General features: G+C 31.4%; 1 protein-coding gene across 3 annotated transcripts in view; it reads left to right on the forward strand.

Moving 5' to 3' along the window:
* Positions 1–18,182: 18,182 nt before the first annotated feature.
* The window catches only part of LOC108761685 (uncharacterized), a 13,404-nt gene continuing 4,688 nt past the window's right edge, over positions 18,183–26,898 (forward strand). For 2 of the 3 annotated variants that reach the window (XM_018508350.1, XM_018508352.1), the window contains exons 1-2: positions 18,183–18,525; positions 20,201–20,317. In XM_018508350.1, coding sequence (XP_018363852.1) covers positions 18,431–18,525; positions 20,201–20,317 — 212 coding nt within the window. In that variant the 5' untranslated portion in view covers positions 18,183–18,430. The remainder of the gene's footprint in view (positions 18,526–20,200; positions 20,318–26,898) is intronic. The other variant, XM_018508351.1, reaches the window with a different exon arrangement.

Here is a 26,898-nt window from a genome sequence, read left to right on the forward strand (position 1 = left end):
TGACGTGGAATGCCACAGATTGCGAGTATACCTATATAATAAAATTATTTTAAGAAAAAAACATGTAAAGTATTGACTTACTTTCAATGATACAAATTAGTACAAATTCAGTTGTGTTAATTTTTGCCCTTATGTTGTTTTTATGGTTTTGCCAGCTTAAATATTAAATATTAAATTATTAGTACCACTGTTTTTTTTCTTGGAAATTATACATAATATAGAATTGTTTTTAGTAGTACAAAATAGTACAAATTCAATCCGATTAATTTCTGACATTATTTTTCTTTTTTTCTTTTATTTTGAATTGGTTCTGTCAGCTTAATATTAAGCTAGTATCGCCACGATTTTTTTCGAAATGGCACACCGTACAAAATTACCATTAATAGTACAATTTAGTATAAAATGAGTACTAAAAATTCCGATAGATCTGATTTGATTCTGTTGATTTGGTCCTGCTAGCTTTATAGAGCTTTAATAAAACAAATACGTCATGTTTCATTTTAATAAAATGTTATTTATTTTATTAATATTATTATTGGAAATTAATAAGAGATTATTTTTAATTAGACTGCTGTCATCAGGAGACGGTAGTGTCTCGGTGCTAAACCAAGCGCAGTCTAATATACGAGATATATCGATTTTTTATTGTTTTACTGTACGATATAAAACAATTGTACTCACAATTGGTATGAACTGTTCACTTATAATATTTAATTTAAAGTTATGACATTTTATTTATATAAAATGGTATTTATTTATTTATTTTATAATGAAGTCGAGAAGGTAAAAGAAAAAAGTAATATATTACGATTAATTCCTGGTGAAAATGTAAAACTTGTCAAAGCGTCAAAGAAGTGTGAAAAGTTTTAACGCTTCTTAAACACTAGCTTCATTGATTTTCCATTGACTATTTGTGGTTTTGAATATTCACACGCTCCTCGAATTTTCTCCAAACACTCCGTAAAGTGAAACACATCTGTTACGTTTGTCGCACGTTTTAAATATTTTTTTTTCATAAAATTTTCCAAATGATTTACAACGCTCTATAAAGAGTGTATGGAGTGTACCAATACACTTCTTAAACTTCATTCAATGAAACTTCATCTACGCTTCTTAAACGCTCCACAAAGAGCATTTTAAGAGTGCTGTCCCATGACAGTTGGAATTTTGGAAAACGGAATTTCGGAAAAGTAATAGAGTGGGATCAATCAATCAAAATTATTGGGATGCATTACTGTTCGTCTGTACACGTATACGTTAAATACAAGATTATCGAAATTCGTATAGAGAGAGAGAGAGAGAGAGATTCATTATTAATAAATTTTTATTTGATAAGTATTTATTAATATATAAGTATTCATTTTTCCAGCATATAAATGAATATTTTCCAGCATATAATAAAACGTGGTTTTCGCATCATTGCCTTTTTACAGTGTCGAGCAATGTAACACTGTGTCACAGTTAGAACACTGTGTAAGACTCAGCGTTACACTGTGTCATCTGTGTACGTTGTTGGAAAACACCTCATTGTTTGATCCTATTATGATCTGTGATTATCGAATAGGTCGAACTTTTTCTGTGTATGTGATTTCTGTGATCATTCCTAGTCCCTAATTATCTTCCGGTTTGACCGACATATGATGCGTCGCACTTAAGGTATGGAATTATTAGGCGTTTCTCTTAGTCGAAATTGGAAAAAGGTTCTTCTGAATTCTGATGAACCTAGAGAACTTATTGGTATTATAAAATGACAATTTAGATCTGACAATTTTTAATATATTAAAAAATCTGTCGGAAATGTTTCGATAATAAGGAATAATAATCATGATATTTTATTTTTCTCTTATTCTTTATTGTTATTATTTTGTTTTATGAACCTCTATTTTTGAAAAAAAACATATAAAAACTAGAGAAATACTGTGGTATACAATACATGGACTACATTATGAAATGTTTAAAGTAATAAGTATTTTTGAGTCGGTTTTTAATTATAGAAAATATAAGCTTTAAAGGATAATCATTAATCATGTTCTAGAAGGATGTGTATAAAATGTTGAAGATTTTTTTCGTGGAATCTTGGGTGGGAAAGACGAAACACTCAGTTTACAAAGTCGATGATTGCATCGCGTTTTTGAAATTTTGGGTGTTAGGAAAGAAAGGTTAAGTATTTACTAGAAAAAGTTGACTTATGATATCAATCGAATTCGATCACACCGTTGTTAATGATTATAGTGACATCTATAAAGAAATTTATTTCTTTCTCACCGATCTCCATGTGGATTGTAATCTCGGATGGAATAAATTGAATGTTTGTAAACCTGTGTTGACCATGTCGGAAGGAACGACCATGACGATGTCATCCATGTGTCCATAATAAAAAGGAATTCGAAAATCAAACGTTTCTAGCGTCTATACCTCAAGGTCCTGTAACGAGAGACGGCAACGATGACGGGGAATAATGGTGAATCCATAGGAGTCCCGACATTTTGTTTGTAAATGTTCCCATCAAATTAAAAAAAAGTAGAATCTAAGATGCATCTCACAGCTTCCATGGATTTGTTCTTGGGAATGTTACACTTATTACCAATGTGTTCCCATCTATCCGTTATGTTATTAATAGCCACGTCAATGTATTACGTTAGTGAACAGAGAATTTACATCTAAAGAAATTAATATAAAATTGTCATCCAAATGAAGGTTATTTAATTTTTTGATTAATTGAAAACTATCCACTACATGACGATTAATCTCAGGTACACATTCTGAGATTAAATTATGTAAAAAAACTTGCTAGGTGTGTAACGAATTGTCAGTAGAAGACACGATAATTCTAACTTATTCATTATCTCTTTCCAATTCTAGAATTGGAAAGAGACGAGATACAAATTGAACCTCGCGCGGTTAAGAACTGTGAGTTGTAAAACTGGGCCTAAAAGGGGAATCCTGCTTATGGATTTTTGTAATTCTGTAGGCTTTGGAAAATACTTTGTCACTACAATAAAGAAATTTATAAGTGAATACAAAAATTAAATCAGATTCTTTCCATCCGTGAGCAGTTTCTCGCTTTATTTGTGAGAGCGCAAATAGGGTCCTTTGTGATTTCTATGTATGTCTCACAATCAGTATTTTTTATATGTATTCTAATATATATTAATTTTTTTTGTACTTTTTTATTTAATTATTATCTGTATGTTCCTAGACAGCTTGCTTTAGAACAATAATAAATGCCTTATCTATCTATCTATCTACTTTTTTATCTATTTACCCCTCCCCCCTTCTTTATTTCTCTCTCTCTCTCTCTCTCTCTCTCGATGCGATGCGATGCAATGTAATCCGTCATTTCATTTCTTCCACCCTCTTTTCGTGAAGATGTTGACGCTCGTGCGATTGTTTTGTGCGTAAGATGCTTCACAGAATTGAAATCCTAACTCTCGCCGCGCGTCACGCGTCGATTTCGTCACGATTTGATGCACCAATGTACATAGCTATTAATGAGGACTATGGTTATTTTTAATTCCACGCGACGTCATACCTCCTGGTATGAGAGGAGGGAAAATCTCAAGAGTTACTTGAACGTTGATTTAATAAGAGATATATGGAAAAAAAACTTGTACTATTAATATTTACCAACAGCCGTGTAATTGAAAATAATCTTGTTTTTTCCATAACAATATTGACGAAATAAATAACACTTTATTAAAACAAAAAGATGACATATTTATGCTATTAATATTGTTATTAAATTAGCAAAGCTCATAACAACTTGTATCATACACATTGTTCTAATATCTAATTTATACTTTACTTCATCATCTCATCATTATTAGATATATTATTGATTTTAATTTCCGACTCACGAAATTTAAGTGTTATGCCAAATACTAAAGACGTTTAATGATTTTTTTTATCTCTGGATATCAAACTTATAATGTGTATATTGAGAATGACGAGTGCTCACTGAGCGCTCAGTGAGCTCTTTCATCCAATTGGTATATTCCGTTAGATCATAAAATATAGACCAATCAGATGAAAGAGCTTATTGAACGTTCGATGAACGGTTATCGTTCTGAATGTATCCAACGTTTTCTGGTTCGGCAACGTTCCGTATTTATTTTTTTCAACATTGTTATTGGTTTATTATAAAGTAAAACAGTTATTCTTTTTTTTAACTTGTCAGTACTATACTGAAGAGGGCTCAAATCAAGGATCGAAACGTCTGTATTTTTATTTTATTAATGTACTTTTACATACGACCACTTATAAGTGTCGCTCGCACAAGCTTTAATTTATAAATTAACAGAGTTATTTTCTATTAGATTACTGTTAGCTAATGTTGTTAATAAAATATACTTTTTTCTGTGTAGTAGGAGAGAAATAAAATAAAAATCGGTTTTTCATTTTTTTTTCTCTTTACGCATCAGTGCGTCCAAGATTTACTAACTGTTCGCATAATATCATAACCCACGGAAAGAACGGTTTTGCTGAAACATCTAAAACATTAGTTAGTATTTAGAAAAAATTAATACACACTCAGGGATGGATTGAGACCAAAAATATTACAAGCAAATCGTATCTTTATCAATGCTCACATATAAAATGTTAACAGGAATTAGTCAGCTAAGCAAAGTGATGTAACGGCGATGTCATTGCACTTCCTGGTACACTACACAATAATTTATCGAATACGTTATATAATAAAACACGAGCAATTTTTTTTGTAACTTACATGATCATCGAAACGTTATTAAGGGCCGTCTACGCAAGTCGCAAATACAGGACGCAGTTCGCAGACGCATTTGCGACAGCCAATGAAAAGCTGTTATTAGTATCACTGACAGACAAATGCGTCTGCGAACTGCGTTCTGTGTTTGCGACTTATGTAGACGGCCCTTCAAGCTGTTAATGCGTCGAGTCTCAAACAACAAGAAAAGATACACAGAACAAACATATTAATTATAGAAAACATTGAGGGAGGCCGTCATTTAAACATAACTATACTATCGTCTATTTTATCCAATAATTCAATATCATTCTGCAAATTTAATCCATTAGTTTATTGTTTAATAAAAATTATTTCTGAGATGAGTCTCTTATTCAGTATTTCTTCCTCATCTAATTGTAAGATGCGTATGTTGTCCCAATCAAATTTATGAGAATATTCTAATCGATGATCCGTAATGATCGGACGCTATGTGGTATTCCAGTTGATGTGGTTTCTGTGTTCACTAATGCGAGATTTTAGCGTTCTGCCTGTCTGGCCCACATATATGTCATCACAGTCCTTACAATTAATTTTTTATACAACGTTCGAGTGTGCCATCATTAAACCCATTAATTTATTATATAAATACAAAACTAGTTTAATTCTTAATGTATGTTGTAATAAACTAGTTTATTTTTAAAGATCTGTTGTTCGTGTCTTTTTACCTTTCTACTTACTCATTTTTGCATAAAATACAAGCCACTATAAGTCTCTACAAGATATACATATGTAAATTTATTTATTATAATAAAGTAAATTTGATCGCATTTTTAAAAACGTACCAATAGATGGCCCACCCTGTAGCAGACGAATTCATTTCAAATTTAATGCTTATTTTTATTAACTTGTCAGTTAGGTACTGTTGATTTTTACATTTATATGATTTGAGTCTTGAAAGCCTTTCTTGTTTTATATATTTAATTTTTATATACTTCAGCGTTTAATTATACTCCAGAGTTTTATGAGAGTTTCGTAAGTTCATGTAAGAATCTCGCTTTTCGAGAATAACATTTGATTCACTTATTAACCTTTTGCCATTGTATCTATTAATCAACTTTCGCACGAGACTTTAAATCCGAGTTGCTTGTCAATCTGGGAGCTCTACAAAATAGAAGGGGTTATCATTTGTCTTGACCTAATGTTCGCTGGTAATGAGAAAAATAGCGCGGTTATTAGCGCGTCTAATTAAAAACGAAATTTATTTTTACTTCCTCTATTCCAATTTCTAATCTCGGGGGATATCTATGTGTAATTCGGTATTAAATAAAAAAAAAGATATGAAATATAAATCATAAGCTAATAATTATTTAATTCTCACCGATGATACATTCAGAGAAAAATATAGTAGTAGCAACTATAAAGAATGACAATTATAAGTTTTATATGTAGAATTAACGTACTTAGCTGAATACACTGTTTTATAGTTGCAATAACTATAGGTCTATAGGTAACTTGAAACCCGCTTTTTTTCATAAAATGTATTGTTAATTTATTCTTTTAATCTTATGACTAAGAATCATGAGCGTTTATTTATTTCAATTCTTTTAATCTTATGACTGCGAACTATTTTTATATTATTTATATTGTATACTGAAGATGGCCTGATATAGGCCGAAACGTCTATAATTTGTATCTGTAACGTAAAAATTTTAAATATATAACATTCGCAAAAAACACCTTGCGCGTGGCTGAATGCTCTTTATATTTTATGTTTGTAATTTACGAGCCACTAGTGAATTTACAAATAAAATAGTTTATTCAACTATACATTCTATATTAATTTAATATAAATATAGATAGATTTAATATAAATATAAAATTTGTTACACTGAAAAGATTGGCTGTTGCAGTAAATTAGATGGTAAAATATGTCACATCATTTTTAATTGGCTGCTGCAACCCATTAAAATTGCTATGCTATATTTAGCCTATCTTTTCTTTCAGTGTAGATGTCACTTTTACAATTGCTATAACTACTGTGTCGTTTTCTCTAAGTGTATCATAAATCATTACAAGTTATTGCAAATTTTATCTTTTAGCAGGAATACATCACATAAATTTTCAATCCTTCCGTGTAAAAAAGTGCATTCTTTCCTCGTATTGCAACCTCGTTAATTTCTTGCCGAATTATTCGAGATGCGCTTAATAATTAATAGATTGGCTTTTACATAGGCAAATCTGTCTAGCCGCGATCGAGGAAGTCGTTTTTGTAACGAAGCGATAGAATCGTCTAGATACTTTTCGAGCGGGGAATGCATGTACAAGTGCACCATGACGCAATAGGAAATTTCTTACTAACGAAGCGCATACCTTATTGAACTACGAAATATCGCGTCATTGCGTTTAATATTGCAGCGAGTATATTATCAATTATAAGGAGCAATTATATACTCTCTAAATTTTTTCATTGGAATTTCATTCTAAAGTGTGAAATTTTTGTGAGTTAGTCTTAAAAAAAAGTGGCTCAATTTTCAATCTTCAAGAGTAAGATTTCACTTTTCAGATTTTGCACTTTAAAAATTTTGAATAGTATATATATACAATATTTGTGTGTGTGTGTGTGTCTCATTATTATGCATTTCCAAAACAAACGCTAATATAGCGTTAATAAATCACGCATCGCGTTCCTTATAGCAGATGGTCTTCGTAACTGAACAGATGATCATTTCATTATCCGACTTGGCATTGAGGCGTGTTAAATTGCGCTGTCATTGTGTTAATACCCGCGCATATGTCTGTCCAGACTTAGGAATTTCATTAGCATTGATAACTGCTTACTGCGATTATGTTCTTTCTTCCCTCTCAAATTATTATACATAATACTTGTTTTTTCTTCTAGCTATAAACTAATATATACTTTTTGTTCTTAAAGTGAAATAAATATGTTTGAAATTTGGCGAAAAAGAGAAGGAAAATTCTAGTGCAGTCTAATATAGCAATAAAAAACAAACTTATAATTGAATCTCCTAACGTCCTAATAGGCAGCGAATGGGTAAAAAAGTTGTTGATACATAACGACGGTGAGAGAACAATAAATAATCGCAACAGCATCGTATTGTGATCGGAGGAATTGGTTATTGTAAATGTTGTTACAGCGATAGTTTAGATCACATTCCATACGTTCGACGTCTGTTTGTGTTGCTTTAATTATGTTCACATGTTGCTCGTTCAGCATAATAAAAACGTAGTGCTCATGAGTGAAAAGTGCCGTATTCGGTCAAGGTTTTTCGTACCTAATAATATTTCTTATGCAATTTCCAGTTCAAGCAAAAAACGTTCTTTTACTTTAAGATGATATGGAGATGTATATACGATAGCGTATAAAAAATAGGAGCGAGTCGGTATGATGAGGTTTCTTCGTTCGATTAATTTGTTATTGCTTAGTCATTGGCATCTCGGTAGCAAGCTAAATATCGTAAATTTTCTATCTCTTATCTACTACGTGACACAGAAAAGATTATAAATTGACGTAGGTGACGGTTGTGCAATCCCTTTTTTCATCGATAGATAAAATTCCTGATTGATGAATTATTTCTTTAGCGCGAGACACTATCGAATAATGGTAAATGTACAGAGCAGTTCTTTTATCTTAGCACCTGTTGCATCTACCCTTGAAAACGTTTCGTATTATATCTGTTATAAAATCTCCGCGTAGGATTTTAATAAACTGCAGCGGTTATAAATCAAGATATCGTGCACTTTTCTTTTAAATCTTTTACAAAAAGAAATTACATTTTGTTGCATATAAACACATCCGGTAAACGAGAATAAACTGAAATAGATAGAAATGAATTCATTTCGATATTTCCGAATTCGCGCTTTTGATTATTCGAATCCATTTCAATAAAAAAATAATATAATATGAACATGAATACATCCAAATTCAACATGATGAATAATAGCACATTTCGTATTTCTCTATTCATTTAAATAAAAAAAATTATCTTGTAAATGAGTTAGTTATGAATACATCCCGGTTCAAAATTATAAATAAGAACAATCCCATTTGATTTTAATTCACTTAAATTAAAAATAATTTCATAATTTGTAAACCGTGAATATTGCAGTTTAAATCAAAGGCCGGTATTCATAGTTAGTTCTTATTTTAAGACCGTCTTAAGTAATGTCTTAAGTCGCTAGTGCCCTCTGATTGGTTCATGATATCTTAAGACTGTACTTAAGATGGTCTTAAATATAAGATCCGACTATGAATATCGGCCAGTGATGATATGTCTATATGAGAGCCGAACACAGGATGTACGCGTGTAATTAATTTATTCAATACAATACAGACGTTTCAATCCTAAGGTGAATTCTTCTCAATATCGCAAAATATTCATTAGAATACAATTAGATAAAATGGTCATACAATTAGAATATAACGAAATAAGAACGAATTCTGCGACGTGTAGCCGTGTCTTGTAAAATGTAAATGTGAGGAAATTATAATGTCCAAACGTATTTTCATTATAATTACCAAATTAACTATGACAAATTATTTAAACCGAATTAGATAGATATGTATAATAAATAATCAATAATAAAATATTAGACTTACGTGATAAATGTAAAGACAAGTCATTCGATCAGTGAATGTGTCAGTTTTATATCATGTGACAGACGCAATCAAAAACTAAAGTATATATAAACAATCGACAAAGATGGTAAGGAAAGGGAAGCATCAAATTCTTGTAAATAAATTAGAATATATAGAGTAAATTAGAATATCAAGAGATTCCGTGTCATTTTTAATGTTTAAGTAATTTATTTGTTTCTTTATGAAAATTATTTCAAACATCAACCTTTTATTAAAAAAGTCTTCTTCATCTAAAATATTAGGTGTTAAACTTAATTCCTGCCGTTTTTCGTTTCCAAAATTGATTTGTTCCGAAGGGAAATACCTTAATCAAAGTATTATTAATAAAGTATTATTAATTAGTAATAAAATAGAAAATGGAGGAAATTACTTTGATTAAGGTATTCATTCATCTTCCCTTCGAAACAAATCAATTTTGGAGACGAAAAACAGCAGGAATTAAGTTTAACACCTAATATTAATATTCTCTCAATCAATCATGTGAGAATTCAAGTCTATGTGCAATAATAACTGAATGTTGCGTGTTCCAATTGATGTGGTTCCTGCGTGTTCTTTAATGCGCGCTAATAGATTCTACTTGTTCGTCCCATGTATGATGCATTGCAATCATTCCAATTTATTTTATATACGATATTGGAATGAGACAGAGTAGGGAGCTCGTCTTTTTGGACGCAGATGAATTTTTTTAACTTATTTATACCTTTGTATGCCATGTGCTTATCTAAGAACTTTTATTGAAAAGGTGTTTAATTTTTTCTGAAATGTAAGGTACAAACGGTATCGTAAAAAACCTTCGTTTCATCAACATTTGTGTTCTTATTGCTACTTCTGTTTACTCTACTATTTAACTAGTTTTCGAACTTTTTTTATGTAATCTTTTTTTGATGGTAGCGAAAATCATATTTAATGGATAACCATTATTTAGAAAAATGTTTACAATTTTATCAAAATTCTTTTGATGGAAAGTTGGATGAGACAGAAGAAAGACTCTATCTACAACATAATTCCATCATGTTTTTCATGCTTTCGATAACCAAATTAACTGGAACATTCGTAAACAATGAAACTACATCTAAAGATAAAACAATTTCATCATTATAGAGATATTAAATTTTGAGATATTAATTTTTGTACAAAAAGAAGGCATTGTTTTAGGTTTAACAGATAGATCCTTCTTTTCTCTCATCTAACTTTCCATCAAAAGAATTTCGATAAAATGGCAAGTCCAGCATCATAAGCAATCATAAATTTGTCCGATTTTGCTGAGACATGCTTTGGGTATGATTATATATTATATATATATATACACACCGTATTTTATACTTATGTGTGCATATATGCACATAACAAATATATATATATATATATATACAGAATTTACGTATAATATATTAAATATAATTATTATATAATAATTAAAATCTTTTGTAAGATATAAATAAGCACAACAAAGTAAATATCAATGTAGGAGTTATATGGCTTACAATTAATGGCAGAGTAGCAGCCTCGTAGTAGAGACTCGGAGACTATAATGACTATAATGACTATAAAAGCATATACATATATAATGTATATATACTTATAAGTGATTATGAATGTTAAACGAGTGTTTTACACTTGTAGCTAATACTTTTGTACACCTCAAATTTACACCACGTACTTATCACTAAAAATATTCATAATGTATATATACGTTATTATGATTCGAATATACTCATGTGCAACCCGTTTTAATTACTAGGTTTTACGGAAAAATTTCTGTTTACGACCTAAAAATAGAGTCATATTCATTGAGCGATGCACATTTTCTTCACTCAAACTAATTATTTGCGCGAACTAAAAACGAACTGAAAATGATAAAAAATTTTTATAAATGTGGCTGAACTGAATAATTAGCCGTATGCATTTACTAAAATGTATAAGTACTTTTATTGTGACAGTCGTACGACGATCAATGATTCGCAATATGCTTTCATTAATGTGTTGTTGTAAGTGTACATTACCTAGTAAATATATTTATTTAGAATAGTAGACAATTTTATATTCAGTTGATACTTTTGCTAAAATGTTACGTAAATGCATGAATTTTTTTTTTTATTAGTAAGTGTATACATTTACTAAATTTTACGCTTCGACATATGCAATAAATGTATAACTATAACGGTATAATACGTAATTACATTTTCTCACAATCTAGACACTTTTAATTTACTTAGGTATAATTAAGATTAAAAACTTGATTGAAACAATTATATACGTACCGATACGGATACGATATAAATGTTTTCGGATTCTGTTAATGCGTGTTCCGCCTACATTTACCCTTTAGACAGGCCGCTCTTCGAGTGCCGGAACGATGTTTCACGTCTTTTATTAAGCGTTTCTACGAATTCCGCCACATAAGGCACGACGGAGTTTTATGCTTACCGCAAGCTATTCGAGGGATTTGCGTTTTCCAAACAATTTCAAACATTGCACAAATTTTTGCTACCGAAATATCGGGAGTTCGTTGTTACAAGCTCGCTCGAGTTTGCGATGATACGTGAGTAAATACGTGTGCAGTGTACGTGCGCAAACAGGCGATACACGCAATATCATACAAAAGTATCACATGAACCCGCGGGAAGTAAATAATTTTTAAATGATATTGCATGTATAATTAATATTTTTCTCTATTATTATCTCGAGGACACAGATATATCAATAAATAAATAAAAAATTCTGTTATAGGTATATCATTATCATATATAGTCAAGTATATCTATCTATTATAATTCCGTTATCGATGGAATATCCAATTTTATAAAAATAGGAAAAAAACACTAATAATAGACAAAAAATGTGTTGCGTCATAATTATTTTCTGATATTAAGAGATTTTGGCCTAACATGCTTGTCAGTATAAATTGCTTGTACGGCGCAGTGGTGATAATCTAGGTCATAGAGCTAGTATTATCTCTCGTATACATTATCTCGCAGATGTTTACGAGAATTTGGGCAAAGTGCAAGTGTACATCGCAGGTGGCCGTTGCGTGATTTCTTTCTATCGGTATTGAAAACAAACTACTTAAATAGAGCGGATAAGCTTGACAAGACGATATGAGAGATATTTTTGTACGACAGCCCTTTATAATGTTACTGATATTTCAAACAGTCATAAATAATTCATGAAGTGTTATTTATAGAACTCAGTCTCTCTTTCTTTCTCTCTCTCTCTCTCTATTAAGAAATCAGTTAATTCTTTTTTCTTTCCGATTGAATCCTTCTTCTTTTAATTAAATTTTGTATAGGAAAACGATTCCCTGATTACTCGATATTGTTGTTTTTATTAAAAGTTGTACTTTAAACTTCCCACGTAGGATTGCAATTACAAATGGTCTTGATAAAAACATACCTACCTATATTGTAAAAAGTATCTTAAATAAGTACAAAAGTTTCTGCAAGAAAGAATCAAACAAATCTCTTAACTTAAATCTGTAAGATATTATAATAGTATTAAATATAAGAATCTTCTTTTTAATTTCACTATCAGTTATTATAATAGTACTTTACCAAAAATAGATAATACATTTTAATACTTTGTTTGTTGAAATCAAGCTGATCAGCATATAGTTTAAAATCTAGTGTTTTATTTTAATATCTTATTATTTTTTTAATGCCTTAATATAATTTATTATATTGTTTCCTTAACATTTTAAATATTCAGTAAAATCATTCTTAATCAAGTAAAGAAGTGTCTATACAAAAGCGGCGATTTAATGACCATTACGGAAATTTACGCGTCACTTAAAAATGGGTGACAATTAAAATGTTAAAAAAATACTACTAAAAGTTAAAAGGTTATAAAATCTGATGTTAGGATCTTTCTTAGAAGGAATAAATAGATCGGAAATGTCAATACCACGATAATACTATGAGATTAATGGACAGTGCGTACAAAACTCATAAAATTTTAATGGCTAGAAAATTTCGACTCTTACGAAGCAGCACAACCATCGCGATTTTTAAGTATACCATATTGTAACCGACAAAATCAATGACGTGGGCAATTTCTGGCAACTACAAATTTCGCGTGAAATATTTGGCGATCCTTATTTTTAACGTGAAATACATATCGCGGTATGAGATAAACCGTCGCCAGTGCGCTTAATGAATATCAATTTGTACGTCGCTGCCACTGCTGGTACATGCGATTTAAACGCGATAGATTGATAAGTACAAGGCGTATTAAGGCTTGACGATCAACCGACCAACCGACCGACTGATAAATTCGGAAAGCAAAATTAATTGAGCGTTCTATAACCGTCAAAACAGCGGGTTAGCAATCTCTGGGTATGCTGTGTCTCATCGCAAAAACAGTACGGAATTCCAAATACATCTGTAGTATCTGAAATATACGACTTTCCGTGCAAGATAACTTAATAATGTGTTTACAATCCAATCGGTAATACGAATTAAACGGACTCACAAATTACGCACTTTGCTTTAAATAATTCCTGGTGAAAAAACATTTTGTATACAGACTATTTTTTATAGTTGATATCTTTACGAGAATAAAGATATTAATAGTATCAAACCAATGATAATATTAATTCTCTGATATAAAAAATGTTATTATAATAAATTTGGCTATTGGGAATTTAAATATGAAAGATACAACTTTCTTCTTTTTTTTAAGAAAGATTTTTCTTTAAGCTAAACTAAAATTGCTTACGGTCCTTTGAACTACAACATTGCGCATAATTTATTTTTAAATTGCGTTGAATTATTTTTGTGCATAATATTTTGCGTAATTCACGATCAACTGTAATATTATTTAAGTAGACAGAACTCAAACGATATGTGTGTGTGTGTGTGTGAAAATGTATAGGTAATACATTTTAGCGCAGTAAGTTGAAAATAGATTGACAGTCATCGAGAATATCCAAAGTCGATAAACGCGCGTCTGCAAATAGATTCCAAGAGATTACGAATGAGCCTGTCATAAACTTGTTGTCATATTTCCTAGTATTGAAGAGGTATTTTCCCCCGAATGTAGTTTATCTTTACGTCATCAGGAATGTTTGAAGCAAGTTAGTGCAAGAAACCGTTTGATTTACTATCTAACAGTATCCTCGAAGTTATGAACGTAGAATTTCCTCAGAAAAGTAAATTGTGCGTTCTGTCAACTGGACTTTTAACGTAAAGAGTGCTACGAAATTGATTAGGTAACAGCAACATTTGAATCAGTGTTTATATATAATGGATTAAGAATCCACTATTTCGTGAACGTTAATTTACATATAAATAATTAATTTTATTAGAATCATAAATCATAAAATTCTTCATTGTTGATTAAATAATTTACGAATTATTAATATTTTTATTTATGAAATTACCCTCCCCCCGAATTTCATTTTTCGTTCTACTTTATGTATTGCCGAGACAAACAGGCTTTTTGCGTAGTTAGAAAATCTAATTATTATTACAAACGTTCTTATTTTATTAAATTATTGTATTTATAGTATATTTGGTATTTGAAAAAAAAAACAAATTTTTGAACGTCACATTTTGATTCGTGACATTTTATTCAATATTTTTAGTAATTATTGTAAAATTGCAGTAAATTTTAGTGGTTATTACAAAATTAAAATAAATCTACATTTAAAAGAACAATTCTTTATTAATATTCCTTATCGTTAAATATTATTTTTACAAATTATTGTATTGTGCAATATTCGTGTATTTTTTTAGATTAAATAAATTGAGTATGCAAGTAACATGCTAAAATGTATTAATCAAAAATTCAAAAGCATTCTTATATTAATTCTACATTTCTTTATATAATCTTTTCGAGTGAAGGCATTATACATCGCATATAAGGAAAATTAACAATTCGAGGGAGATAAAGCGGAAGACAGAACGTGGACAATTTCGAAAACAATGCGCTGAGAACAATGGTATACACATACATATAATAATACATTTGCGTTAAATCATTTGTCATCCGTTATATTTTAATTAAAATTCTAACTCGAACAACGAAGAGAAAAAGCGTAATAAATGATAATAACGTGAAAGTCGAATAAAAGAACTAATATCGATCTTTTAATCGTATATTCGTCTTTTTTTTCCTTGTCATTGAAAACATTGTCAATTTCGCGCACGATTGCTTCTATTTTGTCCGATAGCATCGCTTTTATTAATTTTCCATTATTCATCCTTTTGTGCGTCGTGAAGAAAATATTGCATTATTGAGACGAATAGAGACTATAAAAAGATGATCGTCTTGCATCTCATATGAAGTTAGAACGGATCTTGAAAGTAAGAACCTTTGTTCTCCTCTGTTCAGCGACGTGGGTGCACGGGACGACATTATTCAGAATTGTTTAATTTGTATATTACACAAAGAAAGTAATTAAAGTTTTTAAGTACGCACCATCATAATTAGTTTCAAAGTACTCGAGGTAGATAATTACGAGTCTGGCAATTTTTACAAACGCAAAGAGACACGAAGATTAATACAAACCACTCAAACCAGAAAAGTTATTCTAAAACAAAAAAGTTATTCTAGAACGAGACAGCTTAGATTAGAAGTATAACGTCCCAGTGATTGCACTGTTGAATTCATAATATCAAAAATTATACTCAATTTATAGTTATTTTTAATCATTCGTATATAGATTGTTATTGTTTTTATACTCAATATGTCGTTAATTTAACTAAAACAATGGAGTTAAATTATTTAACTGAAGAAACGTATTAATTTGACTCAAATTTAGTTTATTATTTATTAAATTAATACGAACGTCATTTATTTTGAAAGGATTTGAAGCAATTCACGACCACAGAAATGAATTGATTTAGTTTTTATAACCACGTGCATTATATATATATATATATATATAATATATATGAAATAATACACTTTGACATACTTGGAAGTATAAAAATAACAAAATGTTATTTATGTTACGGATTTAATTTAACCCTTTAGTATAACAATGTGGCCATTCATTATTTTAATTTTAATTACCAATTTTTCAATATTAAAAAAATGCGAGTCACTTATCGTCGATTTTACGATGGAGTAAGGAAAAAGCGTGCGATAAGATGTAACTTTGTGACATATGTTGCGCGATATATTAATATCCTAAATGAGTACGCCAAATTTCTGCTTTACCCCATTGATCGTTTTAAGTTCGTTTTATGCGACCTAAAATTTGTATGAAGAGAGAATAAATGCGTTAAACTTTAGTTGGAGCGTGTTCAGATTCCCACCCAAATACTTCCCTTCAGATATCATCCAAGGATATCATGTTATCCTTGTTTAACATTTGGTGAGTAACAAGGATAATATGACACAGGTGGTACTCGGGTGGGAATCTAAACACAGTCTTGCATGTACTTTTAAATACATTAAATCGTTACTGCATATATGTTTGGATGCATTAAACGTTTATTGCATGTAATTGTTGAGTAATTGCATTGATAAATATATTCATTTTTCAGATAATTTTTGAATAAGATTTTTATAGAGATTTCGAGATTTTTTTTATAGTGATATACTTGGCTAATTGTATTGATCTCACACTTATTTTTGAACAGTTAATATTTTATTAAATATAAGTTCTTTTTTTAATTTTTATTACACATTTTTTAATAAATTTATATACTTGGAGTATCTTTTTTACCTTTGTAACGTCTTTTTTTAGAATTGTACTCTTTTTGCAGAATTTAGAGAATATTGCTTCCTGTTTTGGTTGAAACTTTTATTATATAAAATATAAATAATAAGGAGCATACATCCACAACACAAGATGTATTTAACGAAAATCGTATATTTAAAAAAATTATTTCAGTAATAAGTAGACGTTTTGGTCAAGTCTTGATCATTATCAATACAATAAGATTAAAAACATTAAAAAGAATATTAACAATTATTCGCAAGTCCAGAATTGAAAATGACAAAATTACATTCGCTTATGAAATGAAATTGATTTTATTGCGATATAGATTCCTTGAAACTTTTTGAGAGTTCGTGTGAAAATTAAGGAATTTCCAGATTCTAGTTAGATTTAAGAAAAAAAGAACAAATTTTTTTATATACTACTTTTTGATGTATTGTCGACAATAAAAATCGGTTTTATAGTCGAATTAGCTTACCACGTATTGTGTGACACAAGTCCTCGCAAGTATAATTCGGAGTTTTTAATGTAAATTAAACAAGTCTTATGTGTGGAAAACTTTTTTGTGCGAGAACTATTCTTGACAAAATGTGATGGCCGTGCTTTGCGACAATCTTTATACATTATGTAAGGAAAGGAGAGGGAAGAAAAGTAGAGAGGAAGTTTATTGGCGAGTAGAGTTTTACACATACTTTTGAATACGTACAATGCATTATTTTTCACAAACATATTTTATTTTGTTTGCTCCGCAAAGAATACGAATGCATTTTTAGCATTTTGAAGTCATTTGCATATTGAAATAATTTATTAGTACCTATTGTATACACACACACACACACACATACCTTGTATACCTTAGTACGTCATTGTCTATATTGAAATCACCGCTATTGCGTTGCTTAATATGACGTGCGTCGCAACAAAAAAAAAGAATTGTACGCTTTTGCTAGGGAGGGAAAGAAAGTAGATTCGGAATTTAGAAAAAGGGATCGCGAGTAGATATATTGCGTAAAAAGCGAGGGTGGATCTGTATCGATAAAGTGGAAGTGGGAGACGATCTTGTCGTTAACGACGACAGCGTGGGGATAGAGAGGGCGGTAACGCGAGTATATATTCTCGATGCAGTCGAGACTAGCTACAGTTCATCAGGAGGCAAAATCGACGCAAGAGGAAAGAGCGAGTATACGCGACACGCGATTGTATCGAGTTGGAAATCTGTATCAGTGATAGAAAAGACAGAAAGAAATAATCCTCTCTCGATAAACGTGCGAGATATAGAGAGGGAAGAGGCAACAAGTGTGTGACAATCGGTGTCAGAACTAAATTACTCGTGGTATAAACGTAGGCGATTATCTTTAATTAGCTCTCACTCGTTTCACACTAATTGATTGTGGTGCACGTGAAGATGAATCTATCAGTCAGCACGCCGATCGTATGCGTTCTGCTCGTGACTCTGCTATCGGAGACGGCGCACGCCAGGCCGCCACAGTGGCTTCTGAGGTACTTTTTTTTAACAGCCCTCCCGAAACATTTGCCTTTTGTCTTTTTTCAATTCTATCTTATTTCATACTTAGAGAAAGACATACACAGAGAGCACAATTTTACTAAAGTATCTAAAAACTTAGCTAGATAGATCTGAAAATAATTGTGTTGGACTATTAAAGTATAATTATATAGGATGTGCACACACAACTTGGTTCCTGGAATATTAAAACTTTTTGCAGCATTACTCGTTATACTTGAATGTTCTATATATAATTATTTTGGTAATTCAACATAATTATTTTCAAATCTGTATCAATTAAATTTCTAGATTTTCTTTTTTAGACTTCAACAAAATCTCTTTTTCATGTAGTAATGACAACTATATAAGTTTTATATTTAAAATTAAGTGATTTATTGCGCGTTTATGAATACATCTGAAAAAATTAATGTAATTCTTATCCAGCAACTTCCAGTAATAATTACATAGTATAATTGAATAAATTAATGTACACATAAAACTTGTATAGTTGTTACCTTTATAGTTTTTCTCTAAATACAATTGATACTTACTATTTTCTTACTTCTTCCATTATATCATCTTTCCAACGTTTTTTCCAATATTAAGTTCATTTAATCTTGGTCTTTATTGCATTATATGTTTATCTTAATCCTTCTTCTAAAGTACGAACGGATGAAAATCAAATTAGATTGAAATTCTAAGGCAGATCGCGCATTCAACTATCGAACAGTCGTATAAGATCGTGTCGTTCGGAATGTCGTGAGGCAATTCGTGAAATTATTGTGATGATATTCCGATTTCTTCGCGATCGATGAAATTCAAATTCAACATCGATTTAATTTTTACGTCGTCAATCACTTTTGTTCGATTGATATTATTTCGTTTCTAGCGTAAAATTGGATTTATTTGAAATAATGCGATTTTATTTCGCTTCGTTATCGCGTAATTAGCTGTGCGAATAATTTCACATAAATATATAGAGCAATACGGAAAATAATACAGAGTGTAATAGATTGAGATCCCAACGATTTTAATTTCTGTCCATGGAGACAAAGTGATTGACTTCCTTTTTGAAATCTCCGAATACGATGATAATATATTTGTTAAACAGTCAAGACTTGTCGCGCGCTCTATCTAATCTGCGTCGCGCAGTGGACCAGAATCGATTCTAGTCTGCTAAAAGTAAAAAAATAAAATGGTGGCATTTTTTATTATAAACGATTAAATTAGCTTATATAGCTATACATTATCTTATAGCCATAGTGAATATTTGAACCTAATTATTTCAATTATTTTTAAAGATTACAAAAAAAATGTTTGCACTATATATTTATATTATATTTCATTTATATTAGAAGCTAATTTAATCATATAACAATAAAAAAATGCAATAATTTGTTTTTTTTACTTTTGGCCGGCTAGAATCGATTCTGGTCCATTGTGTGCGTCGTATACACTTAAAAGATTAGCGCAGATATTAACGGGTACATTCTTTTTTTCTTCAATGTGTCAAAATTAAAATTAGCTTGGGTATAATCGATTGTTGACAGTTACACATGAATTGGGATTTTCATGAAAAATAATCTCCAAAGAAAGTAGTGACTTCATCTATATTGACATTTTCGAACGATTCTTATTAGAATATTTTGTAAAATTTTCGATTTATTGCAGTCGGCAGAAACGCCTTTCTGATCAAAGAGTCGCCGAACTTGAGACACTTATAGCGCTGCAAAATGTGAAGGGCGTCTTGGTTCCCGTAGGATTCGGAAAAGTGAACCCAGCTGTCCTGTAAGTTTATTTTCTAATTTGTTTCGAGCTGCAATAATCCAATTAATCAATTTTCTATTTATACATTGTTCGTTTTATTAATTTTTCTACAATAATATATTCCTATATAAGTGCATTCGCTTACATGCAGAACTTTCTCTTAAACACTTAATACTATAAACAAGTGCTACTAATAATATTCTAAGAATAAAATCATCCATTTGTTGAAATTCGCCAAATAATTAATAATTGTGACTATCATTTATCTCGTCTACGTGACGCAGACGAGATTAAATGATAATCACTAGGAAGTTAATCACGTTACGATAAGAATTATGTCATTAATTTTTTAGATACATTCTTAAACGTAATCACTTATACGCAGAACATTCATTCACACTTATTTTACAAAGGCAAAAAACGCTGTTGATAGTAAAATTGAAATTGTCTATACTCAATGTCTAAAAAATCTAATTGACATGTTATAACGAAATTTAAGTAACTTGTTTATAACTATATATTTTTATTAGTTGACATCTTTCAATATAAATAAATTTAATTTCATTTGAAATTTCAATTTCACATTTTAAACGATATCGAAGATGAACTAATAGAAAAGTTAAAATGTTTATATATTCTTATGTTTATATATTCATACGAGATGAATTTATAAAAAATTGTTTTGCAAAGGACATTGTCCTTTCTTAGTAATACTGATTTATTCACAAACTTTGTCATTGTACAAAATTGTCTGTTTATTGAAATTCACCAACTTCTATTATTATGCGCCATCATAACACAAACGAGATTAATTATTAGTAACGGAAAAATTATAATTTCCTTGTGATTCTCGAAATAAAGTAATGAAATTAAGGCAAATAAGAGTGTAACGCAGTTGTTGGGGCGTGATTAAATAATACTGTTGTTTCGTGCAGTATTTACTTGAATATGTATTTTAATACGAACGTTTCGACTCAATTTTTTGAGTTATCGGCGATACACAGTTCTTCAAATCTTCCCTCATACGCCATAGATTAATTATAATTGATAATTGTATGGTAGGAAAATAGTTATGTCACGACAAAAGTTATATTAATTAACCCTTACCGTATCATCTACAATTTGGTGCCTCATCCATACCATCAAGGGTCACTTCAAATCTCTTCGTTTTTTCACCTCTTCAAAATAATTATATTTTGAAAAATAATAAAATGTAGTATAATTTATAATTACCGAAAAACTCAAAGAAACTTGCACGAACAAGAATCGCTCGATCACTAGTTACCCATATTAGTACAGTAAGGGTTAATTTTATTAATTTGTCACATATATTTCTAACATAAGCGCAAATGTTTACACGCGAAACCTTTCCTTAAGGGGATGCTGGAATTAAAAAAAACATACGAAATGCGACGAAACGCGCATTTCGTAATTTTCATTCATTTCGTTTTTCTTTTATAGAATAAAAAATCATTCTCTAGAATAAAAAAAGAAAAACACAGATAGCTGTGGAGAAACTACAAATTGAAAAATCAGAAAAGATTGTAAATTATGATTTTCTGTTATCACGTAGGTCACTTATTCCTTACATACATATAAATAAATTCAAGCATATATGTATAAATATTCAAACAAAGATATATATACTTTCCCACATTTGAATAATGTATAAGAATATAATGAGACCTTCAAATTATGATTTTTTAAGCTTATAAGAGAAATAAATTAAAAAGTGATGTGAGTGTACATAACCTACACTCATGCAATGTATAAGACATAGCCGAATCAAGAAATGTACGTAATAACGTTTTACTTAATGTGCCATTAAAGATTTTATCTACCGTAGTTGCACTTGTTGCTTCTTAAATTCTTCAAATCTTTAAGTAATGTTGTATACGGTATATAGCAGCTAAAGGACTACATAAAATATAGAATTGAAACAAGAAGTGAAAAAGTAAATGATAGAAATGAAAAGGCGCTCATAATTCTCATATTAAAAAATTAATGCAAAACAAATAACGCTTTGAATGTTCAATATTTTCATTTTCCCAGCATACGAGAGACAATCTGGGAGCGTTCTTAAGACGTTCAAAGGATATCCTTTGAACATCTTTAAAATGTTTCTTAAAGATCTGTGTTGTATAGGTTCTTATAGAAAAGTAATCTTCAGTATTCTTCGGTATTCTTAGAGAAATATTTTAAGCTTTGTAGAAAATAACAGTACAGCAGCACAACAATAAAGTTTTTGGTTGGTAGTTAAATTAGTAATGGTCCCATTCATATCTTGCGACAATGATACGCGTGCTATCGATTTCAGCAGGAAAAATTGAAAAAAGAGACAACGAAGCACTTTGACAAATACGTTTACAAATTGTAATGCAACGACGTCTGCTGAATAACATAATTGCATCGAGAGACGATCGGTAAAAGAGAAAAGAGAAAAAGAATAAGGAGAAGATGTGATCGTGACGAATGAAGATGAGAAGAACGCAACGGTGGTAAATGGAATCTCTAACTAGGTTACTTCTCTTTCAATGCTTCGTGAATAAATTCCTATCCGGATGCTGTTCCCACTCGCGTCGTTTCTGTGAAAAGGGACCTTGTGGGACTGTGATATATCGCACTGTTCTCTCTGCGTTGTAATTGCGCATGAATTAATTGACGATATTTACGATGTCAATGATATTCAACGTCGCATATGTAATTAACAAGGAACATGAATACTGTCGAGCGATCGCATCACACCGTGTACGCTGCTCGTCGATTGACAAGCCGGTACTCGAAACTTGACTTTTCGATCTCATGCCTTCGAGTATTACGTGATCGTACAGTTGAAATATTGGAGTGTACCAAATAATATGTACGAACTTATTATGACCGTACTTGCGAGCACATATAACTTCGTCACATTTTCGTATGATTTCCACTTGGCAACTCCCACAATCTTACCTCGATTCTCAATAGGTTAACATTTATTCCAAATTATATATATCGTAACATTTCTCTGAATTCTAGTTAGGCGCCAGGCACTAACACTTTAATTAAAAAAACTCTCGACTATAATTCTTTATTAGGATGCACGAAATCCGACCGCTTAGCCACAGAATTGGTAGAGAGGGTGGTTCCCTTAAAGCGGAAATAAGTCGGAGGGCGAGCGAAAAAAAATACAAGACTCACACATGAATTAATAATAAAGAGAAATAACAACGTATATTTGTCACTTTAACAGTACCTTAAGGAATACAGATCAGCCGTAGACGCAGCGAACACAGTAGTCGCCTCACGTATTTTGTCGAATACACAGGACTGGCAAAATTTTGCCTAATCCAGTTATAATAAAATCGATTTTAAGCTTTAACCAAAATCCATATTGAAATAAATGGGTTTATTACCAATTCGAATGAATATAATTAATTACGCATACATGTTTCGGCTTGCCTTCAGGCCATTATCAGTATGTCTAATTTATTGCAATTATCATTTATTCCAATTCTCTATCTCCTTCATGGCGAGAAGAGTGACGACTCGTTCTCCTTCTATCGACACAAGGTTTGCAAGTCCATTATATTCATTCGAATTGGTAATAAACGATTTTTATTCTCGCACGAAGTACCGCGATAAATTCTCATTAGCCCTTCTTTTTACATTTGACATTCTCAAGAGTTGTTACTTGTTTTATTTGTGTTGCTTGTTTTATTTCCATTATCATTATTTATTTTATTGCATTTATTAGCTAAAATATCCACCCGTTTCGCTGGACAAATTGCAGAGCCATATCTAAATATTCTTTCTGCCAAAATTTTTTATTTCGTGCAAAAACGCTTCGAATGAGCATAATTTCATCGAAATTGAAGGTGAGAAGCGCCTTCTGGAAAATTATTATGGTTTTAACCAGAGAGAAAAGCTGGATAAAACCCGTTATATAACCAGTGAGTTGGGTTTAATATGAAAAACCTGGATTTTTGTCAGCCCTGTCGAATACTCTACATGCATTAACAAAACGAACGTTCGGATTTCGGTGTAATATGAGCTCGCAAGAATGGAACAATCTGATCTTTCGACGTAGAGATACAATTATCATTAAAATAGATTTCAATTTCCGATCGAATTTAACACTGAAGCTCGCCGGAATACACCGGCAAAATCACGTATAGATAATATTCGGATTCTAACGCGGAATTATCCGGCGGCAGTTTACAAACAAACTAATTGTTCCGACAACGCAAAATCCATGAAAATTATAGCTTGAAGTGCATCTTAAACCAGATGATAACTGAACAATTACACGCAAAAAAAAAACGACACACGATGATTTGACTATGGCGAGAGGGCGACAAGCATAATCCGAGAATATCTTAGAATACTTGTGGCGATCTCTTAAAAATCCGCAACGACCACGATCACAATTTTTTGCCGTTCCAGCCGTTCTAGCTTGCGGGCTCTGTGGGTGAAATCTTAAGTGGAACAAATTTTGTGTGTGAACAGTCTCTGTAACATGGATGCCATTAAGGTGATCGTACTACGCTGTAGAAAATATGAATTTGAAGACTCATCGAGTTCTGATGGTGAATGAGAAGTAGTGTTTATCTCTTTCCGGATCATACAAATAATAAATACTTTTTTCATGTTAAAAATTTTGTAACACCGCGGGAACAAAACAAAATGTCTGCTCAAAAGGATAGCAGACTATTAGAATTTGTATAAAGAGAGTGGCGTCAATGTATGTGCCTAATGCTGATTGGCTTCACCATTAAGTGTTCTTACTGTTAGTTAGAAAGAAGACAACATTAAAGAAAGAAGAGATTAAGACGAGGAAAATCAAATGTAGGACACAAAATGGCGACTTCCGGCTAATTGACGTCACTCTCTTTATACCCACTCTACAGACGACGAAACGACCACGCCGACCCACGTACGAACCATGAGCTCGAGGCGATCGTGATTAATGACGGTCATTTATGACGTTTTGATCGCGATCGACCACAACGATCGCCGTCGTTATATGAAATGGGTTTGCAGGCACTGCGAGCGTTGCGGATGTTAAGTGGAACATACCCCTAGGCGAATGGCACGCGGCATCCAAATTACTCGCTACTCGCGGTAGCTTCAAACTCAACACATGCAATTCGCCCAATCTCGCAATGGGATCGGCGGCCTTACAATATTTCAACACTTGTCTCACCGTTAGATCCTCTTCTTCTGTCCCTCCGTAGCCGTTACTCTCTCGATAGTGTACAAAATCCTGCGTCCTCTCTTATCGAGATCCTCTCGTACCACAACGCAAGTGATTTCCATATTCTCAGCAGTTCTTCAAATGCGAAGTTCTTCAGGATTGGGACCGTCCCGGCGCCTGATTGGCCGATAATCAACTCGCACGACCTTACGAATCGCGTGGACAGCCACGTAACTTCGCGTGGCCTGGCGCGGAATCTGAATTTCCATCAGGGGCAGTCTTCTGTCAATGAAATTTTCTTACTTCTCTTCAGTCTAATATTCTCTCCAGAATAGATCCTAGATTCGTTGTTGAAATTAAATGACATCGGAACCATCCGGATCATATTGACTTGCGGATTGACCATATTGAGCGACGTCCTTTGACTTGAATCATGCATATTGTATGTAAGATGCGTTCTGTAAATTCTGACATTAGATTATAATCGTCCACACGCTTTTTATTCTTTTATTGGAACAAGTACATTAATTTATTATTCATGGCTGAAGAGGGCTAAGTAAAGTCCGAAACGTTCCAAATTAAGATATCGTATTTTATTTAGATATTATATGAAATAATAAAATGAATTGTATTTATTATCCGTCTAACCTTTGCTCGTTTTTTAAATTGTTGACCTTGATTACTTATATATTGTTTTCCACATATACGAGCGAATATTTGTTTCCGAATACTATTAAATAGATCCTATTTTACGCTGTAGTCTTGACGGAGCCTTAAGCCACCGTAGTTTGTCTGGCAGACTATTGCCCATTTCCACCAATGTAGATTAACTTTAATCTCGGTCCAACTTACTCTTCGTCTTTTTCTAGTTCTAAAAATCAGAAAAAGACGAAGAGTAAGTTGAACCGAGATTAAAGTTAATCTACATTGGTGGAAATGGGCATATTTCAGCTGTTCCACTGTGCTTTCGTGTAATTCTTTCTGAACGGGTCCCGCACTGCTTTTCCATGTAAGGAGCTCCTGCTCCGAAGCTCCGATATCATTTAACTTTTCTCTGCGAGAATAGAGTCGGCATTAGAAGGGAACGTAGATAGGAAAGATACGATTTGCGCTTCCCACTTTAATACAATTTTTTTAATTGAATCGTTTAACTTTATTGTTTTAGTTAAATTAGCGATATATTGAGTAAAAGCAGAGTATATAGAAATGATTAAAGTCTTGTGTCCATGCTCGGAGAAAGAATTGACCAATTGTACTAGTCGTGTGATCGAATTATTCAAGTATGATTTGTTAATTGTCTATCTATGGGAGATCTCGGAGCGATTTTTAACATCATATAGACTACACAAGTCTAATAATAATAATAATTCAAATTGAGTAAAAGATATTATGAATTTAACAGTTTTATCTATTGTATTATCTATATATA

This window comes from Trachymyrmex cornetzi, unplaced genomic scaffold, assembly GCF_001594075.2.
Source record: "Trachymyrmex cornetzi isolate Tcor2-1 unplaced genomic scaffold, Tcor1.1 scaffold26, whole genome shotgun sequence".
Taxonomy (NCBI): Eukaryota; Metazoa; Arthropoda; class Insecta; order Hymenoptera; family Formicidae; genus Trachymyrmex; species Trachymyrmex cornetzi.